The following is a 22,626-nucleotide window of genomic DNA, read 5'->3' as shown; positions in this document are numbered from 1 at the left end:
CAGTTCTGGAAACATGGCTCTCTAATGTGTACTAGCAGGGTGACTTCGGCGAAGTTTCTTAGCTTCCCGAAGCCTCAGTTTGCCCCTAAACAGGAAAAGACTTCCGCAGGTTTTGTGACCTAGGACCGTGCCTGACCTCGAGAAGGCCTTCAATAAAATAGGTGTTACTTTGGGAGAATTTAAATTCTTCACAGGGAAATTTTTGAGACTGGCATTCAAACTAGAACAAATAATCTGAAAAGGTGGCATGTTTTCTGTGTTCAGGATGGGAAGGGAAGCGGAGTAAAAGCATCCTCTCCTAAGATGGAAGAAAAGAATATGAGAAGATTCACTAAAACCTCTCTTCAAAGACTACAGACGCTGCAACCTTTGTGGATGAACTACTCCGGTAAAGTGTGTGGGCGAGAGAGTAAGACTGGCAAACGTGGCTAACTAGAGCTGCCTGACAGATGATGGTACCGGAATTCTTTTTCTGGATTTGAAAATCTCTATAATTAAAAGGGAGAAAAAAAAAGACTGGAAAACACGGATTACAAGTAGTAGATCACTGGGGTGCCTGGGTGGCTCAGTCAATTAAGCATCTGACTCTTGATATGGACTCAGATCACGATCGTGTGGGTCGTGCGATCAAGCCCAGCGTCGGGCTCTGTACTGAGCACCGAGCCTGCTTGGGATTCTCGCTCTCTGCCCCTCCCCCTTTGTCTCTCAAAATAAATGAATAAACTTCAAACCAACCAACCAACCAACAAACAAGCCAAGTCATTAATCACTTGCCGAAAACATCATTTTGGGAAGACAGAATCTGTCACATTTGCTTGGGACTGAAAAAGATGCTTGAAATATTATCAGAAACATGACCATTAACTGATGGCGATAGAAACATCACTTTATTACTGTCTTACTATTATTCTCCCTGGTGATGACACCCCCACCTCAGCCCTTCTGAATTGCTGAAAAGCTGTAGGGGGACCAACCTTTTTTGCCTCCATGTGACTCCCTTCCTTTTCCTTCTTTATGCTTTCTACTTGGGAGGTCTCAGATTGAAAACTTGAGATCATGCACCATCACACCCATAGCTGCCACTCTTCAATCTCCTGCACGGCTGGTTCTGTCGGATATTTGTCAGCTGTGAACTGTCCACTCTCAGAAACACACACTGACAGAATCCCAAACTATCAGCTGCTCCATTACCCCGTACACATGACTTAAATGTGACAGGAGGAAACAATGGGCTGCTGGGAGGTGAGGGCAGGGAAGGGGCTGTGATGTTTAGTGCAATCAGACCTTTTACCAATCATCACTGACCTCCGCAGGGTGCCTAGGGCCTGTCAGGGAATCGCAGGGGTGGAGGAGAAACCGAAGGGGTCTTGACTGTCTCAGTTCAACTCCTCATCGAGAGGGAGACTCCCTTGACAACATACAAGGTGGTTAAACCACTCAACCAGTTTGCGGTGTGGAAACCTCCCGAGTTCCTCCTTATGCCTGGAACTGAAAGTTTCCCCCATATAAATTTCATCCCATTTTGACAGCGTGTCTTTCTCTACCCTGAAAGCGAGCTCCTCTAACTCACCCCATGCAATCCAAGAGTCAGCCCAGCTACCTGGGCCCTGCTCTGCCTTTCGGTCCCCACCAGCCTCCTGCCTGCTGGCCCTGAGCCAGGTACTCTGTGTTTCTCCAAGCTGGGCCCAGTGCTGCTCAATCACCCCAGTGGGGACCTAATTACTCCTCGGTACTAGCACCCAGCTCTGAACTCCAGCTGACAGTCCGGCTATCGAGTGGCCTCTGCCCAGGACAGTCTCCTGCTTCCAACCTTATTCCTCCTAACAATCGCAAGTCACATGGGTTTGGGCAGATTCATGAAGCAAACAGCTGCCCTTATCAACCTTCTAAAACAGACTACTGACCAGAATCTCCATTCCAGATGGAAGCCAACTGGTGACGACAATTACATGCATGACTGTAACTTCTCACCAACCCTAATCACTTCTCCCTTTTCCCATCTCTCATGTTACCAATTTCTCTCAGCCAGTCCTATATTAGAGAATGGTTACAATAAATCCTGCCCCCTGAACCTAAGCAAAATGTATCAATCCCTTCCTTCAGACAGAGCCAACAGGAGTAAGAGCTCGCTATTGCTACAAATAAAATGGTAGGAAACTTAGCTACAGCACAGAATGGATCCTTTAACTGTCAGGCTCTGTTACCATACAAAGCTTGCTGGGAGTGGGGTTAAACCATACTTACAAAGACACATATGGCGGTCGTTGGCACCCTCACTTCTTTACTAGAACCAGGATGAGTATCCACGTTATCCTGGGGAACTGGAAAGGAAGAGACAGAGCGCCTCCTAAGAAGTAACATAAAGGAAACTATTAGGACTGCACAGGGTTTAATGTCCACCAAACGCCCAGAAGGGCTTCACAGATGACTTTTGGCAGTAGCTTCTTCTCCCTCCTAGACTCTCCAAACCACAGAGTGATGCACCCGATCAGAAGCACCCTCACCCAAATGACACCCGGACAGATCTCCAGCACATACCTGTACTCTCCGGCTTGCTAACTCATGGACTCCAAAACCCAACACCGAAAAGCAATCCCAAACTATTGCTTCCCAGTCAATAAACTGCTACGAAACGTTTTCAACATATTGTAATTGCCCGCTCAGAGGGAGCTCATCTGTATTTTTGTAAGATGACTTCAAGGTGACCTCTATGCCTACTTATAATCACCCTCAACGTACACCGTGGCCAAGGAGGAGTCGAATGCATGCCAAAGGAGAGAGGGATGAGAGCATGACTGCTGGGTAAAGAGCTCAACCTAGCGCCTGCTCAAAAGGGTGAAGCGCTCCTAGGAGCATGCACAGCGGCCTGGGTGCACATGCACATCCGACCATGGCGGGGAGGGGTGGGCGGTGGGGGATGGTGAAGCGGTGATCAGCACGATTACGATTATCAAGGAGCCACGCTCGCATGCCGGGCCAAGAGAGGGTAGTATTTTCACCTGGCAGCATCAGAAGAGTGATGTCCCAAAAGGGGAGACTCGGACAGACTAAAGGAAAGGCCAGAGATCAGCACGCAGCGGGAGTAAGATAAAGAAAATGGAGGAGAAAAGGAAGAAGCTAAGTGAAAAGCTGAAATTAAAGCGTCTGTCTACTCAGCACCACTGAAATTTTGGTGTACATTTAAAATGGTGATAAATCCTACATAATACTTATGAATATCCACACACATTTAACAAGGAAAGGTGAAGGTTTTCTAACCTACCCAAAGATATTAGTGATAGAATCCAGAAGGCCTCCAGCAGGCTGCGAGAGTCGCTTACTAAAGAGGAGGGGAGCATAGGTTTAAACCTTAGAAACATTTTGCCCAAATCATTCATCAATAAAACACAGTCCACAAAAATAGACATCTGGGAGTATGTTTCCCATGGAGTCCCCAAACCCCAGCTGAGAAACCCTTCAGAGGAGCAAACCACCAGAAAACAGTGGGAAGGCAGGAGGGAGGACTTAGCTTCCAAGTTTTAAAAGAAACAAGGTTCCCACACATTAAGTTAACTGTCCTGGAAATCGTGCGTTAGACAAGGACACAGTTAATCTGACCTCAAGGGGTCTGTAAATAACCAATCCCCACCCTTTCAGTTCTGCTCTAGCAAAGAGAAAAAATCCTGGAACCCAAGTAAGAAGTAAGCAGTCTGATCTGCCCAACAAGGTGTCCCTGTCCCTCCTGCAGAAAGCCACTACACTCTTTTCTGCCTCCCCTCACAGCTAGTGGCAGCACGAAGGGACAGCTTGTCTCCCATTAAGAGGTGACCTGAGGAAGACGGGGACACTCAGGAGCCCGCACGCTCCATGCCTAGGACGGGGGGCCGGGCGCTCCAGCGAGGGCCCTGGATGCATCAGGCTGCTCATGTCCTGGCCACAAATGTGCTGTCAGACTGTGGCTCGAGCTCTCCTCTCCCGGCCCACCCCATCCACTTACGTGGCCGCTCTGCTGATGGCTCGCACAGGAGAAGTCTCCTCGGCGTGATCAGAGGTTTCATCCACGATGACTTCAATGTCATCATCCCTGGAAAGAAAGGCAAGGGGCAGAGTCTTTGATTCTGCTCACCAGGAGCTCCGAGGCGAGTCCGCTCTACGAATGTTGTCACCATCGCCTAGTCACGGCCTGTGCGCCTCGGAGACGGTCAAGGGTTATCTGGAGGACCAGGGGCGGCCACGCTCTGAACGTACTAAGAGAAACATTTAACCTGCTGAAATCAAATCCAGAATTGCAGCTGGAAATAACTTGAAAAGTGATCTTTTGATCCTGTGAGGTGTGAACGCAGCTCTCACTCAGCAGGCAACGACAATGGTTTAGTAAGTCTGTAACAACATGGCGCGCCAAGGGACAGTCTTTCCAGAAGTTTGGCTCACAGCTGCAGTGCTCCCGATACAGTCCCGTGAGATGGGCTGAGCGGCACAGAGGACGGCCGGGGCAGGTATGGAGTACAAGAAAGAAAAGGGCAGTGTAGGCAGGAGGCCCAGGGGGACACGAAGGACTACTGGAAGAGCAATGAAATCAGCGGCTGCGTTACTATCGGGTTCAAACAGTGCTTTCATACTAAAAAACGGGAAAGCAAAATCTAAACCCAATTCATTTTTGACTCTGGGTATTTTGTGGTTGTGTTCAAACACTTGGTCCTTCTGACATCTTGGGAGTCAGTCTATCGCATGTCCCACAAGATAATCAAACCACAGAAAGGCACTGTTGTTTATCCCACTGGATACAAAGTGCCTCTGGAAGGCACTCCCCTCCCCTTCCTGGTTCAGGGGAAGGCAAGTAATTATTTTGGTCTTAATGACCTCCTGCCGAGTTGCAATCTTCACGGAGAAGTAAAGTAATAAAACCTAACAACCCAAGACTTTATCACCTAATATCTGGACTCCTTAGAACTTGAAAGCAAGATTTTTCCATGATTATCTGGATTATGTAAATATATACTGAACTTGTTACCAAGCAAATTAAACCAAGTCAAAGTAAATTCATTTTCCTTGGCTATTGATTTTAGGACTCCATGCAACTGACCCCAGTCTTGGCAGGGATGTCGGGAGACCAAAGGCAGGCCTGAAGAAAGAGAACAAGGCTGGCCTTTCTTTTCTTCGAGGTTGTGGGTTGGGGGAGTCACTCGTGTTCACACAAGGGCGACAACAGAGCAGCAAACGTGAGCTGACCCTATGTGAATACTTTCAGATACTACAACGTGAAGACACTCAGACGGTGCAAAGGCCCAGGGCCCTAAGAAAACACCAGGATGTGGCAACTGGTAATCGAAACCCTTCAAAGATAGACACGGACTTTGACCCAGAAATCCTACTGAGTGGGAAGCACAGAGACTAAGAACAGGCCTCTATAGTCAGACACCCCTAGGTTAGGTTTGCTCAGCTCTGTTCTGTGAGATCCTGGGCAGTATGCGGGACCTGAGTCGTGTCACGCCCAGCCACCTCTTTATGCTGCAATCAGGGGGCAGCATAAACAGCTTCCATAAGCTGTCATTTCTAGGTCAATCATTTTTTGTAGTTTCCGGAAAAGCTGTCATTTCTAGGTCAATCATTTTTTTTGTAGTTTCAGGAAAATACACTGCAGATTTATTTTCCACATCTGAGAGTACAGAAGAAATGTACATATTCTAAATCTAAAGCAGGGCCTCGGTATGAACACCTTTCTCCTACAGGAGTCACCAACCAAGAACCGAGAGCAAGAGATAGAACCCCAGCCCGGCAATACAGGGCAACAGGCCCGACGAGGGGTAGAAAATGGATCAAAGTGTCGAGAGGAAAGCAGCAGGCAGGCAGCAGTCACCTGTTCAGAGTGAGGGAAGTCAGACCTCGCGCTCATGGCTGATGAGGAGCATACACTAGAGGTGCCTCCTGGGAGGTAACGAGTAGGTTCTTATCGGCTCCCTTAAATCTTTTAGTTTTCTTTCCACTAATCCATAACACGGTTTTATAGAAATAAAAACATTACAAAGTCATTTAAAAAGAGTGAATCAAATTACTAACAGCACAGTTTTGACGGGAATATCTCTACTTACTGTTCAACGGGTAGAGGTTCTTTTGCCGCTTCTGCAAGCTCTTTCTGCAGCCGGGCTTGCCGCCGCCTATTAAAACAAAGCCCACTGGTTATATCTGCTTGAAGAAAGCATGGGGTTTCAGCTCTCAATAAACTTCTAGCTCTAATAACACATCTGAATATCCAGCGCATTTAAAATAACTGCCCTGGGGGGCACCTGGGCAGCTCAGTCTGTTCAGCGTCTCTTTTCAGCTCATGTCATGATCTGACGTTCTCGAACCCTGCGTCGGGCTCTGCACTGACAGTGTAGGGTCTGCTTGGGGTTCTCGCTCTCCCTCTCAAAATAAATAAACTCAAAAATAAAATACAGTAACATAACTGCCCTGGGCAAAGCTACCAAAGTCCCAAGCCCACACCAGTAACATCAGTAAGGAACCCTATCTTAAGGGATTCCAGAGCAAAGCCCAGAAGAGGGATTATGTTCTTAGAGAAAACAGTGAATGAACTAGCAAGGGAGAAGCCTGCCTGTCATGGCCCGGGGCCTCTCAGGACATAAAGGCACACCAGGTTTATCCAGGGTTAGTGGTGGTCTAGAGCTGGCTTTCTGCAGCAATGTACCCAGAGCATGAATGGTAACAGTTAAGATTTACTTAGAATTTACTTCTGCTTGGCTTGGTATTATTACTTCCAGGTTTTAACTCATTTAATCGTTAACAATGCTTTGAAATTAAGCAATATTTTACAGATAAGGAAACTGAGGTAGGAGATTCTTGAACTGTCAGAACGCACATGGCTTCAACTGACCAGGGCTGGACACAAGACGTCTCGGCTGCAGACAAAATTTAATGTGGTCAGCAGCTGAGTCCACTATTTCCTTTTCTCAGAACAATTCTTGTCTTTCCCCAAGTCCTAAATTCAAGATCTCCCTAACTTTTAACCTTGGCCTCGTTTTCTTTTCCACGGCAAGTTCATCTCTTGTGGTTTTTAGCCTTTATGTGGAGATCCCCCAATGCAGAATTCTAGCACTGCTATCAAGCCCCAGCCAAGAATTCTGCTGGAACTTTTTGTAAAGCTTCGATCACAGCGCTAATTCTCAAAACGGGGAAAAGTTCCCTAGGTAGCATATCTGAATCTTGGGAAGGGATGACGCTGCAGCTTAAGAAAGTGCATCACACTCTTAATTTTCTACCTGGAAGACGAGAACAGGACAAATGACAAACTTTAATAATTTCTTCTTAGCTGAAAGAGATACCTTTGAGGGAAACTGGGATGTCAGGGTGGGGTGTGTGACCCTCCTCTACTGGAAAGGCACCTGCTGCAAGCAAGGGACATAGGACAGACTGAGGGTCACAGGGAGGAGAGAACACCAGCAGCCCGGCCTTCATTAGAGGAGCCAAAAAGAAACGTCCTCCTTGGATACCCCCTGAGTGTGTGTGACACAGCAGCCGCTGTGCCTGACCATGAGGACAGACCTCAGCAGAGCATGAACAGCTACGTCAGAACATGGAATGGGCCACGCTATCAGGTAAACAAAGGCTGCTAGGAGGAGGACATCTAACCTGGGGATTGGCAGGAAGGAGGGAAAATTTCTAAGGAGTAAAGTCTAAGCAAAGTAATGAAAAGAAAGCCCGGGCCCTGCCTACGCAATCAGATGGTAATACCCCCGACAGCATATCCGCAGGAGGACATTCCAAAGGAAGGAACTAGAGCACACATGTAACATGCTCTCATCCCGCTCTCAACCGAAGTCTGTATTATTCTCCCATCCGCTGTGATGACCAAGCTCCTCATCCTGCCTGCCTCTCCCTGGGCAGGTGTTCAACAGGCAACACTATGACTTCCAGGCATCCCAGGGGAGCTCACCACCCTGAAGCTGCCTAAGGACTCCACAGCAGAGGCCGAGCTATTTTACTTAAAGTGAACATGGGGGCACCTGGCTCGCTCAGTCGCAGGGCATGTGACTCTTGATCTTGGGGTTGTAAGTTCAAGCCTCATGTTGCCCATGTTGGTTGTACATATTAAGAATAAAATCTTACAAAATCACTGTTGCACTATATGCTAACTAATTTGGATGTAAATTTAAAAAAAAATAAAAAATAAAACAAGTTAAAATTTAAAAAAAAAATTAAAAAATAAAAAATAAAAACGAAATAAAAATAAAATCTTACAGGAAAAAAAAAGTATATGAGACAGAATCCAAAAGGACAGCTCAGTTTTCTTAATGCAACAGAAACTTAAAGTTAGAAAATACAGAAAAGTATAAAATGAGAAAACAAAAGCCACATTCTCACCACCCAGAACTAAACACCATTAACAACATAATTCCTTTCAATCATCTGATTTCATTCAAATTTTAGATGTTCTATGAAAACACTTCCCATCCTATTTTTAGTTGCATTAATTTTATCCATTTTCTCACATCACTAAGTATTCCTAAAACATGTATTTTTAGATGACTTTGTAAAATCCCACTGGAGGAAAATATCCCTATTTATTTCTCCCCCAAGGGCTCTAGTGCTTTTTCACTATGAGTAATGTGCCGTCACAAAACAACATCCGTGACCAAGTCTCCGTACCAGCTTAGGATGAAGCCCAAAAAGTGGGAACACTTTTCAGGTCCTGCCCGGGTGCCCTTCGGGAGGTGGTGGAACGGGCTCGCCACGAGCAACGTGAAGGCGCTTTTCGTCTCCTTCCCAAGCCCATGGGGGCCAGACGGACGGACCACACGCGCTCGTGCTTTTGCGAACCCCCTGCACTTCCCACCTGTGCAAGGGCTCGCCTATCCTTAATCCAATTCCACATCAGGAGATTTACTTGACAATCACATGTCCCATTGATTGCTTTTGTGTTCTCTGACTTTAAGAAATCTGAAAATTTTACACAGTCCACTTTTTCTGTTACTTTTAATGTTTAGAAAGTCCTCTTAGGAATTTTTCATACAATAGCAGATAACCAGGTTTTTTTACTTCTACCTCATGGTTTCAGTTTTTACATAGATTCTGAAATCTACCTGAATATGTTATTTGGTAAGAGTAACTATCACTATTACTCTTTAAGACCTTTTCCTATTTTCATTCTTTTAGATTATTAACGGGGGTTTTCAAATTCTAAACTACTGACCTAGGGCTTTAAAATCGTATGTTCCAAGCTCTGATGAACACTAAGTGCTAGTTTTTCTCAGGGGATTTTCTTAGGCTTTCTAGGTGGATCAGCATGACCCCTCTCCCACCCCCACCCGCTGCTTCTAGTACCTTGCGTTCCGTGTCCTGGTTCTGATGTGTTAGGGACTCTGTGGGAATTTTCAACACACATTTCCCTCCACTGAGACGGACTCCTGGGGTCTGAGATGGGAGGCTTCCCCGTTAAGTACACCATCAGCTACTGGCTGCAGACAGGTGTTTTTATTAAAAGCTTCTGTTCCAAGTTTAAGGGTTTTTATCAGGACTGGGAACTGAGTCTGAACAAATGGCATTTTGGGGATCTACTAAAGTGGTCATACTGTTTACCATGCAAGGTGATAGACTTAACTGATCTCCTAATGAACCATCTTTTCATTCCTGGGATAAATCCTAGTAGAAAAAAAAAAGTACCAGTGAAATTTGAGACTTTGGAATTTCCCATCTATATTCATGCGAGATTAGATCGTACCCCTCTTGTATACTAGCCAGAACCTCGTATGGGTCTGGACAGTTTTATGAAGTTAGGGGTGAGGGAAATTCCAATCTTTTTTGAATTCTGCTTTACCTTATACTGTTCAAGAATTGGCTTTTCTGGGGCTCCTGGGTGGCTCAGTTGGCTAAGCATCCAACTTTGGCTCAGGTCACGATCTCATGGTTCATGAGTTCAAGGCCTATATCAGGCTCTGTGCTGACAGCTCAGAGCCTGGAGCCTGCTTCGGATTCTGTGTCTCCCTCTCTCTGTCCCTTCCTTGCTCACACTCTTGTCTCTCAAATATACACATTAAAAAAAAAAAAAAGAATGAATCAGCTTTTCTCCTAGAAAACTGAAAGAAACTGGCAAAAACTGTACAGGCCAAAAACCCTTCTGGAAAGTAATCCTCTGCTCAGCCACAAAAGTGTTCTTATAAATGCAAATCTCTTCTATATCCACCACTGCTATTTCTAATTTGACTAGTGTTTTCTGACTGTCTCATCCTGTCCCCCATCATCAGAGCTACAGATTTAGGTTTTTTTGTTTTCAGAGAACTAGGCTCTACTTCCCCCCAAACGGAAACCACGAACAGTGGACTGATGTCTCACCTTGAATCCTTCTCATTCTCTGCATTGAGGCGGTTGGCTTCCTGGGCTTTCTCGGCCATCCATCTGGTGACCAGCTCCTGGTTCTCTTCAGTAGTTTTCCTCAGTTTCTCCTCCAAAGCAGTAAACGTGATCTGCAGGGCATCATACTCATCCTTCAGGGTCTGGTTGGCTCTTTCGAGGTCCTGAAGCTTACCACGCAGTTCTTGGCACTCCGTCTCCAGGTCAGAGATGGTCTGCAAGCACTCTGCAATTCTGAAAGCAGGACACAGAGAGGAGGAATGGCACCACGCGAGAGCCCTGTGCCGGAGACCCTGGCCAGGTACGTGAGCACGGGCCGCCAACAATCACCTCAGCCAGCACACCTGGTGCCACGGAGGACTCTTACTTAGCCCAGCCCAGCCCAGCCCAGCCCAGCCCCAGTGGTTTCCAGGACAAGCCCATTAGGAGAGGAAATATGTAGGGTGAAATTCATCCAGATGATGAATGACTACAAAAGCAGGATCCCCAGAGGGAGCTTTGATGCCTAAAGTGGGGGCTTAAGAGGAGGTTGGAAATTCTGCACATTCTATTGATTCTATCATTCACGGAGCAAAGATGCCTTTCTAAGCCTCTGGAGACCGCTGTCTGCAGAGAAAGGGAAAAAGGCACAGATGAAAGACAGGCTCCCCTCCAGCTCAAACGTCCTAGGACTGGGAATCCCAGGCTTCTCCCTGATCAAGAATAGTCCTGCCCACAAACTCATCCCTGTTCCCAAGGGCCACACACTCACATATGCTGGCCGCATCTCCACCACAGAAGACACCGGCTGCCATATGCAGTGCCCACAGGGAGAGCCATGAATGCTTCAGGAACACTCCAAGGGCCAAGGGTACTTCCCAGGGGTGTGCTGGGAACCTGGGAGACCGAGGGCACTGTCCTTGCCTTTGTCTCCCTTAGAGCAGGTAGGCTGTGCATGCACAGAAATGACACTCTTGCTGAGCCCGGTGTGGCTCCCATCCACCAGCCATCACCGCCGGCCCCGCCCACCGGCCGACAGTAAAAGGACAAGTGCAACCCATGACCAGTCCCAGAAGGGTCGCCTCTACTCACTTTGCTTCATTCATCTGCATCTCCCTATCCTTCTGCTGCATTTGGTTATTCAGGTCAATCACCAACTGAGCTAACTGGGGAGGAAAGAACACTTTCATCAGTGAGAGATTTCAGGACCTCAGCTGGAAACTAAACAACAGTGGGTTACTCTAGAAAACATGCCCGTGGGATTCAGCCCAGGCACCAAGAAGAAACGAGCTAGGTGGCAGCGAGGAGCAGAGGGGTCAATGGGGACACTCATGGGAACGATGTGGGCTCCCCGCCTGCCGACAGCAGCCGTGGGCAGACGAGAAGTGCTACAGGTTCCCTCTGAGGACACCTGTCTGCACCCCCCACCCCTGCTGGCCACCTTTTCAAACCCTTCAGCTGATAAAATGATCAACTGAGCTGAACCGATAACTTTTTCTTTTTACAATTTGCCATCAGACCACCACCCAGGATAAACACAGCCCAGAACGTTTTCATTCTTTCTAATGAACTTTTCTGAAATTGCAGGGTTCACTCTCAAATGCTTTAGGAAGGTATTAGACCTTCGGTAGAACAAGCAACAAGCTCTTTCCTTCGAGGTTTCTCCACTTATACCTGTCACGCCACCTGTGAGTGTGGCAACCAGCAGTTATCCCACGGGCTCACCCTTCTGCTGGTGGAGGGGAAGACCTCACCTTTCCCGATGCTGCGTTCTCAGAGACAGGCCGATGCCACAGGCAGCTGGGATGGCTGCTAATTCTAGTGTGCCTGCCCACCTGTTCCCCCACCACAGGGCCCGCACAGAGCAGAAGACAGATGGGGAGCGGCTATCGGTACCTCCCCACGTTTCTTGTGTAATTCAGTCAGTTCTTCTTGGTGTTTAATCCTCAGCTGGGCCATTTCTTGTAGCTGACTATCATTCCATGCACCGTCGTGGCCAGGACTAAATCCCCAAACCAGGAAGACGAAGAGAACGTGCAAAAAAGAGAGGAAAGGAAAAAAAAAAAAATCAGACCTCAAACCTCTTCGATCAGGCAGTGAACAGTAACTTCAGAATTTCAAACCTGCACATGACAACGGAGCCAGTAAAGCAGTTCAGTTCCTCCAAGCAATGGAGTTCTAGAAGGCAGGAAACATGAGACACTTGGTAAAATAAACCAGCCACAACCCAAACACTGGTCGTGTCAGGAACAAAGCATGGGTTCCAGATGAAGTTTAGGTAAATATGGAGAAGACAAGGTCCATTTATGCCAGGCACTGACCTTAGAGCTGGAAGAAGGAAGTGAACACAAAGCTTTGCTCTCATGCAAGTGAAAAATTTTTTTGAGAGAAACAGATCGTGAGCAGGGGAGGGGCAGAGAGAGGGAGACACAGAATCCGAAGCAGGCTCCAGGCTCTGAGCTGTCAGCACTGAGCCCGATGCAGGGCTTGAACCCACGAACCCCGAGATTATGACCTGAGCCGAAGTTGGATGCTTGACTGAGCCACCCAGGCGCCCCCTTGTGCAACTGATAAACAGTTAAGAGCAGACAACAGACAAGTAAATACATGAAGTCAGATGGTCAGATGTGAAGAGAAACTAAGGGTAAAGAGGGGAACACAGCAACAGGGGTCCTGTTCTATATAGGGCACTCGAAGGCTTCTGGGAGGCAACACATGACTGCAGACTGGAAAGAAATGAGGAGCAAGCTATGCAGCCCCCAGGGGCTGGAGCCTGACGCACAGAAGAAACGTCAAGTGTTGGAAAGGCTCGGAGGCAGTGGCACAACTGGTGTACTCGGGAGAGTGTGAGAGGAGCCCCGCGTGCAGGAGGGTAGAGAAGACGGTCAGGGAGGAGGTGGGGCCATCATGCAGTGCCTCCCAGGCCCCTCTTCGGACCCTGACTTTTCCTAGGCATGACTGGAAGCCACTGTCGTGCTGTGAACAGAAGAGTAACGTATGCTTTAAAAGCACAGCTATGGTTGCTGACTGCAGGGGGGCAGGGGTAGAAACAGGGAGATCAGTTAGCAGGCTGTTACACAGTCCAGCTCACGTCGAGGTGGTAGCAGCGGAGGGAGTGAGAGGTGGTCAGATCCTAGATCCATTCCGAAGAGAGTCCTTGGATTTGCCTTGCACTTGGCTGTGGAGTCTACGAGAAAGACAGCAGTCAATGAAGACTCCAAGGCGCTGGGAGCAACTGATAAACCACAGGTGCCACCTACTGAGATGGTTAGGACTAGGGGGGAAGCAGGCTTCGGGGGAGGCCTGAAGAGTGCGGTTTGGACACCCAAGCTGGTGTGTGGAGTGGAAACCGGGTGTCAGAGTCTGCACGTCACGTAAAGAGGTCCAAGCTCAAAGAGAGCCAGTAGAAGCTGTCAGCAAACAGATTATATCTGAAACCACAGAACTGAGTTCAGATTCTGTCAGGGTCAATGTGGTTTTGGAGACTTCACAAGGGTTTACATCCTCTCTCAGAAACAGCAGATGACTGACTGTGGGCTTCCAGTTCAGGGCTGGGGTCTTCGTTGCAGCTACAGATGAGAACCGTCAGATGATACTCAGACGTTTAAACCATCACCCAGGAAAAGCACAAGATGGAGAAGAGGAAGATGCTGGAAAAGTAGGACACCAGCACCCAAAGGGAGGGGGGAGAACAGCCTCCTCTGTCTGCCCTGTAACAAACCAGAGGGAAAAGGGAGCAGCAGCATGACAGTCCCTCCTAACTTTACCCTTGATGTCTAAAGCTATTTCTATCACATGTCCTAAGCACATCCTAATACCTCATCCTTTGAGGCAACTTAATCCTTCCCCAATTTTAGCCCATGAAGTCGAAGCCAAGAGATTAGAAAGTGGAACACTTTACAAGAAACCATCCTAAACTAGGCAGAAAGACTAGAAATTATTTGTACTAAATCCTCTTATTTTAATGCAAAGCAATGTGCGATATGCAAATGTAAAACTAGTCCCTTCTTCTAGGACGCTAGCATCAGGCCACTCATTGTACCCCTCAGGTGATGCAGCTAGCTGACAAGGACTCCTGGGCAGCCATGGTCTAAAGCAGCGGTTCTCAGGATCACCTAATTACAGATTATTGGGCCTTACCACCCTCATCCCTGCACCCCCAGTTTCTGAAACGGTTAAGTCTGGTCGGGGGCCCAAGATCCTGCATTTCTAACAATTCTGCCAGATGCTGCGGTCCAGGAAGCATACACACACACAAAGACAGGACTGAACAATTTCTGGGCTGAGGAGTTTAATGTTAACCTATTCAGAAAGCAAAGGGATTAAAACACTTCAGAAGAGACTCAGATAATTGATCCAGATAAAGCTTTTTAAGCATGGGCAGTAGCGTTTTAAGAATAACTAGGATGAGACAGGCAGAACTTAAGGAGACAGAAGGCAGAAGGAAACAACCAGGCCCATCTTCTGCAAACACCCTTACGACACCATCAAACACCACTTGAGCTAGTCTCCCCACCGGATGAAGGGACAGATGCATTAAGAGGCTGTGAGTGAAAAATGAGCATGCCTGAGTGGGTGACTACCAACAAGGAGGGGCAGGATACTGAGGGAAAAAGGAATCATAGATGACTTGTGGAAAATAAGAACACCATTAACAGAAACAAGGCGGTCAGGAGGAGAGGCCTGATTAGGGGCTCAAGTTTGTAGGAAAGGAAGGACCTCCAATTACATTACCACTCCAGTGATAGTCAAAAGAATTACTGTGTATTTGTTTATTGCACCTTTCCAAACAAATAAGCTTGGCTGACCAATAAAGAATAAAGAAGTATAATCACCCAGAATCTAACTACATAGAAACAAAGTATTTATTACAAGTTTTCAGTTGACTGAATTTAGATGAAAAAGGTAAAATGGCATTTTCTACACCTAAAATTGACCAGAACACTGCAACTAATATTTTAAATACTACAGTAGCCCCCCCTCCGCTCACGCCCGCCCCCCACCCCCCACCCCGGCCACAGTCAGGCAGGATCTCTTGAATTTATTATTAATCAAGGACAAACCCTGGGCTGGGCCATCTGTTCCTCCTGCCCACTCTGGTGTGCTGGGAGACCATCTTGTGAAATGAGGAAACATGGATGGCAGATGGTTATACAGCAGATTTAGCTACAGAGATAAATAAATTCAGCCACACCTCACATTTCTGGGTTTTAAAAAAATCACTGAATTACTACCAACTTGTTTTTGTTGGTAAATGTTAACGGATAGGCAAAAAAGTATGTAGATTTTAGAGCAATAATGGGAACTATTCCCATACAAACTCTCATATGTAATATGCAAACGTGATAAACATGGAAAAAATAATAACACTACAGAATGATTCTATGGTAAACTGCTTTTGCTTAAGTCTGGCTATTAGATTTTCTTGGACCTTACCCCCCAAAAAGAAATACGGTTTACATGAATAACCCAAGTAAACATATCAAACTTCCCATTGTGAACACATATTTGCATGTTTAATGAAACAACTTACCCTTTCTGTTAAAATGCAGGTTTCTCCTAATCTTTCTTAAAAAAAAAAAAAAAAAAAAAGCTTGTTGCCACCAGCTAGCTTAATTTCACACTCTATTAAAATATGTTGAAATCCACCGAACTAAAAAGGATCAAATAGACCTGTACTATATACGAAGCACTTTATATGTTTATGCACCAGGATATAATCCAGTATTAACAAGATTCATGTAAATCTGCTCAAGAATGCTTACTGATGTGATTATTCAGAAAAAGTGGACCCCAAGGCTGAAGAAGGAATTGGCACAGTTACCTGCCTTGAGCAACTTCTCAAGCTCACAGCACCTACTGCTAAGGCTTCTGGGTGGGCATATACCTTCAGAAAAGAATTTTAGGTACTTGGCTTCAGAAGTTCGTATTTGAAAGGAGCAGACACAAACTGGAGCACAGACGCGGTATTCTGTTCGCCTCTAAACGAGCAGTGACAACTCAACGCAGACATGTTTCTGCTGAAGAGACACAAGCGATACAGGATAGTTCCAAAATACCTTATCTCATGCCTGTTGGGGACGTCATGCTTTTCAGCTTGTAGCTTATGGGCCAGCACTGAATGAAGATCTGACTTTTCTAGCAACTTGTTATCTGTTAAAAAAGAGAAGAAAAAAAATTTTAACAGTGCACACCTTATTACTACTTACTATCCTATAAAAATCTGGACCAAAAAAACAACCAGAAGACTAGATAGGTTTCATTTTCAAGAGGCCTCAAAGTCCTAGGTACTGCACTTTGACAGCAAAGGTAGCAACCTTTCAAAACCCAGGAACATACGCTCCTTCGATGCTTCTTGGCCTAAGCATGAGCAACCCAGTCAAAGGAACCCGTGGAAACTTCGCTGCAAGAATGTCCCCCACTTACCTATTTTTAATCATAGGAGTAAAAAAATAAAACGAGACAAAAACCACAACCAAATACAATGGAAAAATGACACGTCACGCACCTCTAAGCAATGCGAAACAGCTTTACCGTATTATTACATTTGGAAAATTTAATTTTTAGATCTGGGCACTAGAGATACAACTATGAAAAGTCCTTGACCTCAAGGAGCTCAAGTGTAACAGAGGGTCCAGCATAAAAGGGAACAGAAGAGTGATCTTCCCTCATTTGCCTGGGTGGTTTTACGGGTGAAGATGGTGGAGTCCAGGCAGGAGGGCAGGCAGTCATCTGGTAAGCGGCCAGAAATGAAAACTTGGAGCCAGCCAACACATGAACGAGCAGAATGAAAAATTCAGACCTTTTCTTACTGGCAGTGGTGAATTAACAGATTTGAAAAGCAGGCAGTGACATGAATGGAGATTTACTAGTAAGAAGTCAAAGATTATCCTGAAATTCCTTGCTCAGGCAACTGGCTGCAAGATGCTAACGTGTCAAGAACACACGAGTGGAGAACTTAAGAGAGAAACTGAGTTTTCTTTCTGAAAAGTAACAAAAGCGACAGGAAGCATGGCTCAGGAATTCAAATGACAAGTAGTTAGGAATGACAGTCCACGGGGACTAGCAAGAGGGGAAGGGGCACTGAGCAGAACAAGAGATTGATCATGGGACACTTGCAGAATAGCTACATTTGATGGGGGTTGTCACAAATCCTACAAGTGTGAGATCAGAACCGCTCTAGAACAAAATTTCGATAGGGTTCGTGCCAGTGAGTACTCCTGTCAGAAGGGCTTATCTTTCTTCTAAAAGAGTCTTGAGCCCCACTTCTCCTTTACATGTGGAAAATGGAACTCCTGGACAGAAACAGAAATACTCTTGGTCTAGATTAATTTCATCCATCAGTTCAACAGAACATGGAAATGTGATTGCAACCTTGGGTGTTCACTCACATCAAAGGGCTCTAATAAGGTCTTTAAAGTGTCACACCAGAGCTGGGTGCCCTGGGATCGTCAGGTCTTAAAAAGGACAGGAGGCATTCCAGAGGGATCCTGCTTGAAAGTTCTTCGCACTAAAGAGAAGGATCCAGGGGCACCTGGGTGGCTCAGTCAGTTGAGCAGCCGACTTCAGCTCAGGTCATGATCTCGCGGTCCGTGAGTTCGAGCCCCGCGTTGGGCTCTGTGCTGACAGCTCAGAGCCTGGAGCCTGCTTCAGATTTGGCGTCTCCCTCTCTCTCTGCCCCTCCCCTGCTTGTGCTCGCGCTCTCTCTCTCTCTCTCTTTCTCTCAAAAATAAATAAACATTAATGGGGCACCTGGGTGGCTCAGTCGGTTAAGCAGCCGACTTCGGCTCAGGTCATGATCTCGCAGTCTGTGAGTTCGAGCCCCACGTCAGGCTCTGTGCTGACAGCTCAGAGCCTGGAGCCTGTTTCAGATTCTGTGTCTCCCTCTCTCTGACCCTCCCCCGTTCATGCTCTGTCTCTCTCTGTCCCAAAAATAAATAAACGTTAAAAAAAAAAAACTAAAAAAAAAAAAAAAAAAAGAGAGAAGGATCCAGCTGAGGGAGAGCTGCCATCTGTCCCTACAGTCTCTTTTCATCTTTCTCTTTAGGCTCAGGCAGGAACTGAACTTGACTGGCCTGGGAAGGCAAGAAGGAGTGGAAGGTGTTGCACAGGCAAACTGGAAGTGACCTCCCCAATGTCCAAGAGAAAAACTTAACAGGCAAAGGTTGTCTTGCTCTCCAGCCCTCGAACTACCTCTCATCTCAGTCGGGGCTCCTAGCCCTTCAGGCATGCGCTACTGACTACAGCTATTTAATGATGGGTTCCCTCTCCAGGATGGTCTCCTTCCGACTTTCCTCCTACATCCCCCCCACCCCACCGAAATGTCCACTGTCAATGCAGAAAAACCACTCGATCTCTGTCAGTACAATTACAAGCAACTTCTGTTTATGGGCTATTATTATGTAGATGGCTTTCAAAGCACTCAGACACACAGTTTTCATGAAGCAGACAGGGCAAGCTTCACCTGCATTTTATAGATGCAGCAAACCAGACCCAGAAAGGTAAGTGAAAAGTTCAGCAAGGTGTGGAGTCAGACTTCCAGTCCCATGTGACTTTCGGTATGTGTTAGCTTTTAAGATTAAGCATTCAATAAATACCTGACCACCTGAATTTATGTAACCCACGTGCATTTGACTTGGAAGGGTTTCCTGTGCTTCTGGCAACCACATCTCTTAGAGTAAACGGAATTCGCACAACAGCACGTCACCTCTCTTTCCTTCCCATCTTTTTTAAGAGGGTGGATTCAGCGAAAGCGAGGAAGGGTCATTTCTTGGGGGCTCCAGCGAGAAAAACAAAATGCAGGGGCTCCTGGGTAGTTCAGTCGGTTAAGCATCTGACCCGCTCAGGTCATGATCTCATGGTTCGTGAGTTCGAGCCCTGCGTCGGGCTCCGTGCTAACAGCCCCGAACCTGGAGCCTGCTTCAGATTCTGTGTCTCCCTCTCTGTTTCTCCCTCGTTCATGCTCTGTCTCACTCTCTCAAAATTAAGTAAACATTAAAAAAAAAATTTTTTTTTAATGCAAAAGTTAGGACCCATCACATCCGTGTTCAAATCCAGACTCCAACACGAATCTGCATGCCTCCCCAAAGAAATACTTAATCTCTCTTAGCCTGGGTTTCCTAAGGCAACACTAGGACCTGCCTCATAGAATTTTCAAGAAGATAAAGTGAAATAACACATACCACACATTTACCACAGCACTCAAACTAGCCCACATATGAGAAATACTTGGGGAGCACCAAAAACCACTCATACCCCTGTCCCACCCTAAATACTGCAATTTAATTGGTCTGGGCTTTTTAATTCTTAAAAGATCCACGTCATACCAACGTGCACATAAGATAGGGAACCACTGATCTAGCACAGTCAGAATTCAATACCTCTATTGCTTTGAACCTCATCATCGACATTAACTCCAGACTTTTCTCCAAAGGGCAGATGGAACCATAGGACTGAAAAGGGCCCATTTCTTCCCCCCAATGTGTCATCAGTTAGGTAAAATTGGGAAGGGGGCAAAGAAACGCTCATTAGGACTCATCTAAGGGTACAAACACTTTTGTCCTCAAAGTGCAGAGGGGTGGAGAGAGGAGGAATCCACCTCTTCCATATTGAAGTTTTCAGTAATAGTAAAGACCACAACGTCCCACCTAAACAGTAAGACTCAAAACCTGTAACAGCTAAAGAACACCGAGGTGGAGTAAAGACAGGAGGTCTGAGGACTCCAAGGCTGAACATTTCATTACACTAAGAGGACATTACTTGTGCGAGTTAAGGCTTAAAGTCGGTGACCGTTTCATAACACGAGGCCCGAAACGCGCCGTTTCCGGAGCCTATTCAAGTACACAAAGCGCGGCTGCTGGATTTCCAAGCACAAGCACGAACGGTGCCTGCCCCTGGAGAACACTCAGTTTAGTAGGGAAACCGTCTACAGTGAAAGAGAATAAGATCCAAAAAAGGGTTGGGGCGGCCACAAGGCGCGCGGGCGTCGCCAGGGCTCGGCCTCGGCTTCCCGCCGGCTCTTGTGGGGCCCCGCCCGCCCACTCCCCGCACCCGCCCGCCGCTCACACTGCAGGATGATCTCTTCAAATGCCTGCCTCTGCAGCCGGTCCCGCCGCCTCAGCTCCTCCGAAATGTGGCGCTTCCAGCGGGGGAAGTCGGCGGCGCGGAGGCCCGACGACATTTCGCGCGCTGTCGCCCCGGCGCCTCAGCGCCGCCAATGCGAGCGGGGACTGGCGGCCGCAGCCCGCGGCATGGGGCGACTAGCCGGCGCGGGAAGGCCGGCGGCCCGGAGCTCGCTTCCACACACAGGCCGCCCCGAACGCCGTCCGGGACGGTCTTCCGGCTCCTGCAGGAAATGGTTTGAATCTGGGCCGGAAGACCCGCCTCCTCACCCGACGCCTTACGCCACACGCACGCGCGAGGCCGATGGCGGCGCGAGGCGCTGGGTATTGACGCCCTCCGGAGGCCGGAAGAGCAGGGAGCAGGGAAGCGGCCGCTGGGGGGCGTGCGGGCTACGCTAGAAGTTCAGCTGCGGGCGGGAAGGAGACCGGGAGGGTGCCGCCCGCCAGTTTAAGTTAACTTCTCTGCCTCCACCCCCCCCGCCCCGCGATTTATATTTTTCTTGGCCTGCCTCCCTTTTCTTCATCGCGTCGTTTACAAGCAGAAGTGGGAGCCACTCCCCACTTAGTAGCTGAGTGTAGATGAGCGGCAACCTCGCTAAGCCTCAATTTCTTAATCTGTAAAACGGGGACCCTGCTGATATCTACCTCACAGGGTTGCCGTGAGGATTAAAAGGAATAACCTATGTAATGCAGTGTGCACCGTACTGTACCTGGTATGTTGCAAGCCTAACTTCACCTAGACCGCCGGTATCTTCCAAGGCCTACCCAAAGTCTGGCTGCGCCATACTTTAGCAAGCATGTCCCGTTGCCCTTGGGAACTTTTTTTTTTTTTTTACAACGAAGACATGGAATGCAAAGAACGGTTAAAGAAAAATGTAAATAGATTGGCTATGTTAAAGATTAGAAGCCTAGAAATTATCTATGATCTAACAGTAAATGGGTTCTTAGAAGATAATCTAAGGGTGCGGAATGTAAACAAGGGGAAAAGGCCAGTTTGCCAGTAGGTACTGAAAATGGCCAGTGGAAGACAGTTTCTTGAGAAGATGGCATCTGTCAACTCAGAATGGAAGTGGCCTGTAATAGAATCGTCTGAGCCTCATTTGCCTTTAACAAGTTAGTGAATTTACTGCATGAAATGGAATTGGACAAAATAGGAGGCCAGGGGAGAGGAAAGGAGTATCAGAACCGGGCTTCTCTTCCAATGTCTTAAGTCCAGTGGAAGCTCCTTCAGAGACAGATAAAAAAGCCTTTCCTGTGGAGCCTGGGAGTAGCTCAGTCAGGCTTCTACAGCCTTGTTAGAGATACTTCATTGGCAGCACTGAGTGATCTGAATTTGTGGAAAGGACAAGGAAGAAGCAGAAATAGAAGGAGCTTTCTCACATGCTGAGGAAAATGAGAGAGCAGTTTTCTGAAAGTCACCAAAAATGCCTCCAAATGTAACAGTGGTACTAACCTCAAAAGACCATAGCATCACAAAGCATCAAATCTTGACAGTTGAATGTGCTTATTTTCCAGATAAGATTATCATCAAAACATGTTAACAAGTTTGCAGAAACAGCAATTCCACTTGTAGGAATTTGTGTTACATATTTGGACAAATGTCCATATATAAAAACATCTTTCACAGCATTGTTCAAAACTGGGAAATTGGAAATGATCTGTATTTTCAACAACAAGAGCTGGGTTAAATAAGTGTATATTTATTGTTCAAAAAAATGTCCCTGGACACCTGGGTGGCTCAGTTGGTTAAGCGTCCGGCTCTTGGTTTTGGCTCAGGTCATGATCTCACAGTTCGTGGAATCGAGTTCTGAGTCGGGCTCTGCTCTGAGCGTGCGGAGCCTGCTTGGGATTCTCTCTCCTCTCCCTGTCCCTCCTTCTGATCATGCATGCATGCACACTCTTTCTCTCTCAAAAGAAATAAACTTTAAAAAAAGTCCCTGATAAAAACAGCGTATGGTATAAATCCGCTCTATGTAAAGTAAGTGCATCCCTGGCTCCTCACAGGCAAAACTTGTCAAATGCGTAGAAGGTATAATTTCTAAACTAAGGATACGAAGCTCTGCTAGGTGTGCCCTCTCCCTAACTCACCAGCTTTATCTGGTACACACTTCAGCCTGCCATTCACCATACTTCCTCCCACAGGAGGGCCTTTGGATTTATGGCGCTCGTGTTATGCACACTCTTCCCTTCTGATTTCTCTGAG

The 22,626-nt window shown here is 47.0% G+C and overlaps 1 protein-coding gene and 1 non-coding gene across 4 annotated transcripts in view; both read right to left on the bottom strand.

Annotated features, from left to right (window-relative positions):
- Nucleotides 1-20,656, bottom strand: part of ATG16L1 (autophagy related 16 like 1) — a 36,300-nt gene extending 15,644 nt beyond the window's left edge. Inside the window, exons 1-10 of one of the 3 annotated variants that reach the window (XM_023259819.2) lie at nucleotides 20,368-20,656; nucleotides 16,362-16,455; nucleotides 12,199-12,304; nucleotides 11,395-11,468; nucleotides 10,306-10,557; nucleotides 6,069-6,134; nucleotides 3,977-4,063; nucleotides 3,263-3,319; nucleotides 3,000-3,047; nucleotides 2,245-2,347 (exon numbers count right to left, since the gene is read on the bottom strand). In XM_023259819.2, the coding sequence (XP_023115587.1) occupies nucleotides 2,245-2,347; nucleotides 3,000-3,047; nucleotides 3,263-3,319; nucleotides 3,977-4,063; nucleotides 6,069-6,134; nucleotides 10,306-10,557; nucleotides 11,395-11,468; nucleotides 12,199-12,304; nucleotides 16,362-16,455; nucleotides 20,368-20,482 (1,002 nt within the window). In that variant the 5' untranslated portion in view covers nucleotides 20,483-20,656. The remainder of the gene's footprint in view (nucleotides 1-2,244; nucleotides 2,348-2,999; nucleotides 3,048-3,262; nucleotides 3,320-3,976; nucleotides 4,064-6,068; nucleotides 6,135-10,305; nucleotides 10,558-11,394; nucleotides 11,469-12,198; nucleotides 12,305-16,361; nucleotides 16,456-20,367) is intronic. The other 2 variants (XM_023259820.1, XM_023259821.1) reach the window with 2 other exon arrangements.
- LOC111562163 lies at nucleotides 1,032-1,306 on the bottom strand. Its single transcript, XR_002745207.1, has one exon.
- Nucleotides 20,657-22,626: the final 1,970 nt, after the last annotated feature.

The sequence above is a fragment of the Felis catus genome, chromosome C1, assembly GCF_018350175.1.
Source record: "Felis catus isolate Fca126 chromosome C1, F.catus_Fca126_mat1.0, whole genome shotgun sequence".
In the NCBI taxonomy this organism is placed as follows: Eukaryota; Metazoa; Chordata; class Mammalia; order Carnivora; family Felidae; genus Felis; species Felis catus.
The sequence above is the reverse complement of the archived record's forward strand: the minus strand, read 5'-3'. Positions and strand labels throughout refer to the sequence as shown.